Here is a 10,745-nt window from a genome sequence, read left to right as displayed (position 1 = left end):
TGAATCACGTGACCGATGACAGAATGATTTTTTTTTTCTGTGGACCATTTTACCCCTAGATGACCCTCAAAAATTTTATTACTGATCAGATGTGGCATTCTATGACGTCATGACGTCATGTTCTTGATCATTATATACACCTATGACGTCATGAAAAATGAATCTCATTCCACTCCACATGCGGATTACTTGCCATGTACCAAGTTTCAATTTTTTGCTTTGTGCAGTTTCAGAGATACAGAGGTTTTCTGTTTCTCCAACATGGCTGCCACACGACGTTATCAATGACGTCATTAAAGTTATCATGACAACATTCTACATGAGCAGTCGCACTAAGGGTGAAAATTTCATCTCAATCTGACAAACGGTAGCGGCGAAAAACACGAAAGTTCTGTATGGACAAACAAACATACAGACAGACAAAAAGACAGACAAACAAACAAACAGAAAGACAAACAAACAAAGAGACCCAAATGCAATATCCTCTCCTTCAGCAAGGGTAACAAGGACGTGCACCGTCACTAAATCTGTAAGCTCTGTGATAACAAGGTTTATCATCAATAACATAAACAAAGAAACCCACGTGTGTTGTGCAATGTCAGATAACGTGATGCAGTGTCCCAACTTATCAACCTGAACGTTTTCAAACACCCTGTACACCACTCATTGGTGAAAGATTTGGAAGAAAAAAAGACTCGTGTTGTTCATCAACCTTGGGTCACGTGGTTTTCACCGAAAGAGATTATTCTGAGCAACAAAAATAAATAAATAATACCCGTACAGATTGATACAATCAATATACATGAGGGAAAGTAGGGGGCGTGGCCACAGTCCGGGAGTCATTGTGATGTCACAATCATTGTTCACGTCACAATGAGTATTCGAAAGACCAATAAAAACAGACGCACATTGTGAAACCTTCATTCCGTGGGTACCGAGCACGAGAGAAGATGTGGTTCCTTACCGGACTGTTCATTTTCCTCGGTCTTGTAACATTCCGACCACCGCAACAGGTAAGAGGGGATTGTAAGCGATACCAACATACTCGAAGAAGGTAGACAACACCATGGGAGCGGTTACCTTTGTAGTTTGTGAAATACCTTGATGGTTTGATGGAAGAGCGAACAGGTGATCGTGTATTCCAGGTTAACTTTGTTTTTTATTCGAGAGGTAATTCGATCTGACCGGATGCCCATGTGAAGGTGTGAGTGAACACATCAGGTGTGATTCAAATAGAAAACGGTTTTAAAGGAAAAGAACGTTCTTGTGAGGACGTCCATCGCCAGTGAACACCGGGGGGTTCTGAGCACGTCATGGCCGCTTGTGCTGCCTTTTGTGGGGAAATGATTTTCCTGGGATTGTGGGGTTTATACACAATGACTCCGTTTGTGTGGTCCTCCATTTTAACAGAGAATTTATTGATCATTTTGTCCATGATGGACATATCTTTACGGTACATCGGATGTAACATCCCCGTCATCATGAGTGTGCTACATTTTCCCAACAAAGACTCGAACATCTTCAGCTTCATCCGGTTTCGTACCGGACGTAAAATAAGTTTCAAAGTATTGTTTAGTTTAATTTTAAAATGACATAAACATTTCTCCCGTCCCTGCCCTTGTCTATTTCCATAGATGTTCCAGAATGTTGCGGAGGAGGAAGGAACGTTATCCAGAGTTCGCGATGTCGCGATTGTTATGATTGCCTTGTTATTCTTCTTATGGGTAATCACATTGAAACCATCACGGTGGTTCAGGAAGAGGACGAAGAGAAAGACACCCTGCCTTCACTGGTAAATAACACGAGTGACTTTTCCTCAACATTGAAATGCCTTCATCCAAGCAGACAAGATAACTCAGAGATTTGAAACGAGTTTTGCATTCAATTCTAACGAATAATCAAGTCAAACAAACTAATGTCCAGTCCAGTGACAACAGGGAGTAACAAAACATGGAACATACTCTCCTTTAAAAGTGTCATCAAGTCACCATATTGGCCTGTCATGGGAACATGAAATAACGTTACAGTCAGCTGGAACCAGGCCAGTTTCCTGTCCGAATCCTGACAAACCATGATTAAAGTGGTCAAGGCGGTCCAGCAGTTCAGATGCTCCGACGAGAGTCGACAGCTTATGTGCCTCTTCAGCGCAATTCGGTGGAACGTCTCTGCCGTTCGACGAATGTGCTGGTACTTCCCTCATGCCCGGCACCAAATTGGTGGCACAAGCAGTTTTGCTGTGCCGGACGCGGGGTACGTTTCACATGTGACGATAGTAGATGCTGAACCCAATCTGACCTTTCACAGACAATCAAGAGCGATGATGTGGCTTGTGATCAGGGTAACTCAAATCACTCCACAGAGACCAGGTTGGTTTGCAAAGTCCATTAACAACAGGGGAACAGGGGATGGATCACAAAATAACGAATCCTTATAAAATTGATATAACTATGATACACTACATACCAGGGTTTTGTGTGGTCAGAAGTGCCTTAATGCACTAAACTGAAGGCATCAAACACACCATGACAAAACTGTGAATACATTATAGAGTATGTGCTCGGTTGAGCACAGCAAGTCCCAAAGGGAAAGGTGTGGCATGGCAGGGAACTGATCCAGTCTCGCGCCGAGGTCAGTTCGCACGCGGGCAGGCATGATGAATTAGAGCTGCAGGTGCGACCTCAGGAGATTACAGGAAGCATGGCAGGCTTGTTTTGAGAGGCGGATGCGGCAGGACATGCCCGATGTGCTGACCGTGCACGGAGAGAAGAATGTGTGGCTCCCACAGTATGTCGCAAGGTGCATCTCCTTCCGGCCCCCTTTTACACCAATCTTTATCCCTTTGGTGCATTCCTCAAACTGTGCCATCACTCGGCAACACCCCAACGATGCACATTGGTTGTTTGGCAGTCAATCAGGGGGAGCCCCCTCCCCTAAGCCTCTTGACTCATCCTCAAATGTTTGGGAGAAACATCTGGGGTTCACCCTCCCTCCAAAACCTGTGCCTTTGTGAGCCCGAATTTCCTATTAAATCACATTTTGGACAGATTACAAAGGAAAGAACATTAATAGGGGATCAATGGGAAAAGCAGTTTTAGACACACACGTTCGGGAGGGATGCTGACAGCTTTCTCTAAAAATACACATAATCCCATATCACAATTAAATTGGCTCACTCTGGTACTAATAATACATGCACTGTGTAAATAACTATTACTCAACTTTGAAATCTTAACCCCAATGAGCCATTCCCACAACACCATTGAAGAGAGGATTTATTCAGGTTCACTCTCCTGAATAAATCCTCTCCTTTTGTTCTTCTCCTCTAATGGCCACTATTATTGACACATTATTGTGAATTGGCCGGGGGAGGTCTACTCTTTGTGAAGGACACCGTGGGATCTTCACCGTCCACCAATTCATGCCCATTTTAATGGGACGCCCAGTTTAACATCCATCTGAGGGATGGCACACACATTTATCGTAGACCTTGGAATGATGACAGGCTGAATCAACCCCACCTGGTGTTAATTCAAAGGAAAAGACAGGGGCTCAAAACTCAACACCCTGAGATCTTAAGCCAGCCACCTTGCTTGTTAGCCAACACCAGGCTTAATGAGCAAGCTCGTTGTTTCATTTCCAACAACAATCCCACACTCATGGAACATGCTTTTCATGTTTTATTAAATCACACTTTGTTCTCGAACTGACAAACATTGTCTTTGTTTCTGCAGTTTTCAATGTGGCCGGAAGTACGAACAAAAGAAAAAGGTAAATAAAGAGAGGCCGTTGCTCAAGGAGTTTCAACAAAACGAAATAGTAGAGATGCAACAAGTAAAGGAAGAGGAGAATCGGAGAATGGAATTACAAAAGGAATTGTTTGAGAAAGAAGAGTTACAGGAGGAACAGGAAAAGGAACAATTTCAGTTTGAATCCACTAATTTACACTAATAATTATCATTACCTTTGCTTCTGTGTGTGAATTATGCTATCTTTGGTGGTGTGTCTTCATTATGCTATTTCTGTATCTTCATGAACACAATGTTTCTACCGTACCGTACAGGTCGAGCTGCTTTCACAACAGCTAAATGTGAAGGATGACCAATTCCATCAGCTCACCTTGGAAAACCAGGTACTTTCGGAGGGTCTCAAAAACGTTTCAAACAAGTTGTCAGAAATCCAACTTCATCTCCAGAAACAGCTACAACGACATGGGGAAGAGCAAGAGAAGGCCTCTGAGAGCTTCCAACAGGTAAGGAACCGTTATCAAACATGTGTGACCACAGATACTAAGTGGATGAACATCGTGCTCACCTGTACATGTTCTGATGTGTTTTAACACCTTGCAGGGATGATGATGCTGATGAGATATTTTAAAATGGAAGATTGTTGATTGGAATTTGTGAAACTTCATGTGAACTTTGCACCTTTTCACAAGAGTTGATCGCAGTTTAGACTTGAGAGGGACATCTCCATTGGGTCTTGATATTTATTGATTAAGGATTAGAAGGAGTGGTCATTTGTAAGCTGTGTGGTCTTAAATTATCTTTCAAACCTGTCACTTTATTTATTTCTGTGTGTGGAGAACAGAAAACAGTAACTTTAATGTCAACGACACTGTCATGTTTCTACCACACAGGTCGAGGCACTTTCTCAACGTTTGAGGTTGAAGGATGATCAACTCGGTGAGATCACCATGAAAAACAATGAACTTTCAGAAGATCTCGAGAACATCACGAGCAAGTTCTCAGCAGTGCAACTTCAGCTTGAGATGCAGCAACAACGGCAAAATGAAGAACAGCAGAAGAACGTTGAGAGCTGCCAACAAGTGAGGAACCATTAACAGTCATGTGGGACGATAGACGCCAAGGGGTTGAACAGCATGTTCATCTCTACCTGTTCTAATGAGTTTCAACACCTTGCAAGGGGTCATGCGACTAATTTGACATTTACAAATGGAAGATTGTTGATTGAAATGTAGAACAGAAAACATGAACTTTCCTTGGAATGACAATATCATGTTTCTGCTGCACAGGTCGAGCTGCTGTCTCAGCAGTTGCACACAAAGGACGGTCAATACTCTGAGATGACCTATGTATTGAATGTCCTTCTGGCACATAACACACACCTGGACAACAAGTTTTCTCAATTGGAACTGCACCTGCTGGAAGAACGAGAGAAGCAGGAGAAACAGAATGTTGAGCACCATGGCCAAGTAAGGAACCGTTGTCCAAGAACGTGAGAGTTGCTCGAAACTGTCTAACATTTTTACGCAAAATAACAGAAATTAAAGAGCTGAAGACAATGTTTCCCTTGATTTGTGCTGTTTGTATTTTAATCACCTGCAGGTCAAGCTGCTGGAGAGGGATTTGAAATCCAAAGACAAATGCCTGGAAGCGATGGTGTTCAAACAAAATGAATCCATAAAAGCCGTGTACGAACTATACAAACGGATTCAACAACTGGAGCAGAGACGACAGGATCCCCAGCACGAGCCACGTTCACAGCTCCCACGTGACCGAGGGAAGCTGCAGCAGCAACAGATACAACAAAGTCATCCACAGCGTGATCAGCGACAGCAAAATAAGGTGGAGCAACACAATCACAAGAACACAACAGAAATTCGACCGTCAACAACGATATTAAAAACAACTTTGTCAGTCAGAGTCATAAAAAGCTTGAAAACAACTCTGAACTGAACCTTCGAATCATTTTCCAATCTGGTTTTCCTTAAGAACACCAGATTTATGATTAAAGACCAATTCTGAGGTATGGGTTAATTCCCTCGAACATGGTGTACTTTAGTATGACTTGTAATGTCGACTTACACCAGGAGTCATGACATGATAAACATTTAAATTGAGGGGACAAGAACACAAACAAACAAGGACACGAACAAACAAGGACACGAACAAACAAGGACACGAACAAACAAGGACACGAACAAACAAGGACACGAACAAACAAGGACACGAACAAACAAGGACACAAACAAACAAGGACATGAACAAACACGAACAAACAAGGACACGAACTAACAAGGACACGAACAAACAAAGATACGAACAAACAAAGATACGAACAAACAAGGACACGAACAAACAAGGACACGAACACACAAGGACACGAACACACAAGGACACGAACAAACAAGGACACGAACAAACAAGGACACGAACAAACAAGGACACGAACAAACAAGGACACGAACAAACAAGGACACGAACAAACAAGGACACGAAAAAACACGAACAAACAAGGACACGAACAAACAAGGACACGAACAAACACGGACACGAACAAACACGGACACGAACAAACACGGACACGAACAAACACGGACACGAACAAACACGGACACGAACAAACACGGACACGAACAAACACGGACACGAACAAACACGGACACGAACAAACACGGACACGAACAAACAAGGACACGAACAAACAAGGACACGAACAAACAAGGACACGAACAAACAAGGACACGAACAAACAAGGACACGAACAAACACGAACAAACAAGGACACGAACTAACAAGGACACGAACAAACAAGGACACGAACAAACAAGGACACGAACAAACAAAGATACGAACAAACAAGGACACGAACAAACAAGGACACGAACAAACAAGGACACGAACAAACAAGGACACGAACAAACAAGGACACGAACAAACAAGGACACGAACAAACAAGGACACGAACAAACAAGGACACGAACAAACAAGGACACGAACAAACAAGGACACAAACAAACAAGGACACAAACAAACAAGGACACGAACAAACAAGGACACGAACAAACACGAACAAACAAGGACACGAACAAACAAGGACACGAACAAACACGGACACGAACAAACACGGACACGAACAAACACGGACACGAACAAACACAGACACGAACAAACAAGGACACGAACTAACAAGGACACAAACAAACAAGGACACGAACAAACAAGGACACGAACAAACAAGGACACGAACAAACAAGGACACGAACAAACAAGGACACGAACAAACAAGGACACGAACAAACAAGGACACGAACAAACAAGGACACGAACAAACAAGGACACGAACAAACAAGGACACGAACAAACAAGGACACGAACAAACAAGGACACGAACAAACAAGGACACGAACAAACAAGGACACGAACAAACAAGGACACGAACAAACAAGGACATGAACAAACATCTCAAATGATAAATTGTGTGATTCCTTTGATTATTATTTTTATAACTGGTGAGATGCACATTTCACATTAGTTATCAATCTCATGTTTCTCTGCTGATGTTTTAGTTCAAAGATTATTCATTTTGTTCTACAGGGTCCTCGAGTTATCAAACACATGATAACAAGTGGCGTGGAGCTAAAAACTACCCACAATGCCTGGAGGCCCATCAAGAAGGAAGACGTATCAAGTCCTGATCACGTGAGTTTGTTGTGTTTTGATTGAAAGGGTGGTAATTGTGTAGATTTAATGTTAAAATATACTTTACTTTCTTTACCTCTTTATTATTTTAACTCCTCACTCATGACACCTCCTTGGTTTCATTCCCATTTCCTTCCCCAAGGATATAATTCGACAGTTCCGATCTTTGCTGAACAAAATTACCCCCGAAAATTTTGACCGGTTAATACACCAGATCAAGCTCATCCATATCGCCAATGAAGACAATCTTAAGGATGTTGTACAGCTTGTCCTGGACAAGGCGGTGATGGAATCAAAATTTTCTGAGGTGTATGCCAACTTGTGCCACCACCTTGCAAAGGTAAGTCGTCAACCACCACCACAACTTTTGAGGGGAAGAACCCCACCAATGGGCATCCATTTCTGAAACTTTTGAAAACATCAGAATATTTTCTCTCCACCCCTTCCCTTCTTTTTTCCCTTTTGATTTTGTCAATTCATCTCCCCCCCCCCCCCGCCCCCCACCGCACTTCAAATATCATTCCAAAAATATATACCCCTTTTATTTAATAATACCAAGTCATTCACCATTGTTTACTTTTTCACAGATTGAAGTGAAAGAAACAGGCAGCCCAGACAACATCCTCAACTTCCACACACACCTCATCCAAAGCTGCAAGAATGAGGTGAAGAAGGGGATTGTTGTGAGCTCCAGCTTGGACGATGGTGCATCAAAAGAAAAAGCTCGACGACGTGCTCTGGGAAACATCGTCTTCATCGGGGAACTTTTCATCGCAAAAGTTTTCAATGAATCGCTGATCTCCGCTACAGTGAAGGAGTTGCTCGATGATGGGAGCGAGCTGTCCCTCGAGTGCTTCTGCCGGCTCGTTGGTATCGTTGGCAAGATCCTCGACTCGACACAAGCCTCAATGGTAAGGAAACTTCATTGTTGAGTTTTTATAAACACGTTTACTCTTGTACTGCCGATTTTTAATCATCCTTGTTGCCCATCTTCATGTTGCTGACTGAGCCCCATATCCTCGTGTGTTGACAGATGAACGGGTATTTCACTATTTTGGATGAATTATTGAAGGAGTGCAAAATAACATCACGCATCCGATTCATGCTACAAGATCTCATGGATCTTCGCGTGGTGAGTCATTCATATCTTCCTCACATGTGTCAATTCACAATAAATACCTGCCTCAAACCACCTGCATCTATAACCGCATGGATGTTCTTTCCTTCCTTAGCGGAACTGGATTCCACGCCAGAAGGTAGAGCGACCAACGTTCCTTCAGAATATCCGTGAGGAAGCGGATGCACAGCAACCCCGATGAAGATCACACCTCATCCGAACCTGCTGTTTTATTTAAGGATTCTCAAGATTATTTCAAATCAATTTGTTCTCGAAAATATTCCCATTTGCAAACGATACGTGTGGATCAACAAACTATCATCACATCGTGGATTTTACAAATTTGTTTCCAACATCATCACTTATCATGAAAATTATTTATCATCTTATTTCCAAGTTGAACTTATCATCCATACTTACACACCGGAATTGGCCAAATTTCACACCATCATCATCACTTGTGTCAATGTTATGTGTCGCTGTGTTTGTAACAATAAAGCTTGTTAATTATTTATTATCAAAAGACTTTGTTTTATTGAAAGACCCTGAGATACCCAGGTCAGGTCAGGTATGGGAGCATGTGCCAGAACAGCGCGTCGCTGCATCCACTTTCCGCCGGTACTCCAGGGGCCTCCGTCTGGCCATCCCCCAGGCAGATGCCAGGCCCATCCCCATCTCCTTGAGATGATGGTCAACCTGCTGCAACCACGAGGCACGTGGTCGGCCCACTGGCCTCCTCCACTCATGAGACTCCCTCGCTGAGAGAATCGGGTGAGCAGGATCAGCGTCAGGAAAACGAGCCACATGTCCATACAGCCGCAACTGACGCTCACGGACTATGCAGGTAACAAATCTCATCCGAGTCTCTCTCAGCAACCGCTCGTTGGACACAAAATCCGACCAGCCATAGCCAAGGATTCTCTGAAGAGACCTGGTACCAAAGGAATTAAGTCTCCATCTCAGATCCATGGTCAGAGTCCAAGTCTCGCATACATAGAGCAAGACTGGAAGTACCAAGGACCTGAAGACTCGGACTTTCATCCTCCCGCACAGGTACCGGCAGCGCCACACCCCATGATCCAGAGAATCCATGACTCCCCAGGCCCGACCCAGACGTCTATTGACCTCTGACTCACAGCCGGCAGAGACATGAATATCACTGCCAAGGTAAGTGAATCTCTCCACGACCTCAACATCCTCACCACAAACAGACACAGACAGGACAGCAGCATTCAAGATGTCACCGAAAGCCTGGATCTTAGTTTTGACCCAAGAAACCCGTAATCCCAGTGGCTCCGACTCCTCATTCAGCACCTCGAGGGCCCCCAAGAGGATGTCTAAAGTCTCCGCAAAGATGACTGCATCATCTGCAAAATCAAGGTCCGAGATCTTGACATTCCCAAACGATGCACCGCAGCTTGATCTCTCCGATATCCTCCCTAAAATCCAGTCCATACAAGTGCTGAAAAGTGTGGGGGCAAGTACACACCCCTGACGAACTCCAGTAACAACTGGAAATAAGTCAGAGATGGTACCACCACACTTCACAGCACTCTCAGTACCAGAGTAGAGTTCAGACATCAGATCGATCAATTTTGGTGGCACCCCATGAAGACCAAGAATCCTCCAGAGGACATCCCAATTCACTGAATCGAACGCTTTACAGAGATCAACATAGGCTACAAGCAGCCCCTGCCGAAACTCTCGTCTGCGTTCGGTGATGACACGAAGAGCAAGGATACGGTCAATCGTTGACATCTTTAGTGTAAAGCCTGACTGCTCTGGACGCTGGTGCTCAAGCAGATGGTGGCGAACCCTATCGAGAATTATCCGAGCAAAGACCTTGCCCGGCACTGAGAGCAGCGTCACCCCTCAGTAGTTGTTGCAGTCTTGACGATCACCCTTCCCTTTCCAGAGAGGAACAACAAGGCCCCTCTTCCAATCAGTTGGGATGATGCCTGTGTTCCAGGCAGAGCACAAAACTGCATGCAACGACATGAGTGCAGCATTTGTTGTTCATTTGCAGAGATACCCATTTGTTCTCATCATCCATGCAATGCTGTGAACCTCAATCTCACAACATCTCACTTGGGAGATGTATAATCCATATTCATGTGTTTCTTTGGGGAGGATGCTGTGACCTCAACAATTTACATGAACCTGTTGGAAAGATTCACCCTCCCACA

General features: G+C 43.8%; 2 protein-coding genes across 2 annotated transcripts; both read left to right on the top strand.

Moving 5' to 3' along the window:
• Window positions 1-950: 950 nt before the first annotated feature.
• Window positions 951-5,696, top strand: LOC147019480 (uncharacterized). Its single transcript, XM_085896652.1, has 7 exons — window positions 951-1,013; window positions 1,635-1,792; window positions 3,732-3,768; window positions 4,061-4,249; window positions 4,637-4,825; window positions 5,033-5,212; window positions 5,346-5,696. The coding sequence occupies exons 1-7, from the start codon at window positions 951-953 to the stop codon at window positions 5,694-5,696; spliced, it is 1,167 nt and encodes a 388-aa protein (XP_085752778.1).
• Window positions 5,697-7,358: 1,662 nt separating this feature from the next.
• On the top strand, window positions 7,359-9,199 carry LOC147019479 (eukaryotic translation initiation factor 4 gamma 3-like). The gene is made up of 5 exons (XM_085896650.1): window positions 7,359-7,442; window positions 7,585-7,782; window positions 8,030-8,353; window positions 8,476-8,574; window positions 8,675-9,199. The coding sequence occupies exons 1-5, from the start codon at window positions 7,359-7,361 to the stop codon at window positions 8,759-8,761; spliced, it is 792 nt and encodes a 263-aa protein (XP_085752776.1). The 3' UTR covers window positions 8,762-9,199.
• The last annotated feature ends 1,546 nt before the right edge of the window (window positions 9,200-10,745 follow it).

The sequence above is a fragment of the Eptatretus burgeri genome, chromosome 9 (assembly GCF_056783735.1).
Source record: "Eptatretus burgeri isolate ZD-2024b chromosome 9, Ebu_testis_v1, whole genome shotgun sequence".
Taxonomy (NCBI): Eukaryota; Metazoa; Chordata; class Myxini; order Myxiniformes; family Myxinidae; genus Eptatretus; species Eptatretus burgeri.
This window is presented reverse-complemented; position numbering and strand designations above follow the sequence as displayed.

Excerpts from the sequence above, each read along its gene's own strand:
- LOC147019480 (XM_085896652.1), top strand. The coding sequence starts at position 951 with ATGTGGTTCCTTACCGGACTGTTCATTTTCCTCGGTCTTGTAACATTC. Across the intron at positions 1,793-3,731 it reads AAGACACCCTGCCTTCACTG|TTTTCAATGTGGCCGGAAGT; the intron begins GTAAATAACACG and ends TTGTTTCTGCAG. Across the intron at positions 4,250-4,636 it reads CCTCTGAGAGCTTCCAACAG|GTCGAGGCACTTTCTCAACG; the intron begins GTAAGGAACCGT and ends TCTACCACACAG.
- LOC147019479 (XM_085896650.1), top strand. The coding sequence starts at position 7,359 with ATGATAACAAGTGGCGTGGAGCTAAAAACTACCCACAATGCCTGGAGG. Across the intron at positions 7,783-8,029 it reads TGTGCCACCACCTTGCAAAG|ATTGAAGTGAAAGAAACAGG; the intron begins GTAAGTCGTCAA and ends ACTTTTTCACAG. Across the intron at positions 8,354-8,475 it reads ACTCGACACAAGCCTCAATG|ATGAACGGGTATTTCACTAT; the intron begins GTAAGGAAACTT and ends GTGTGTTGACAG.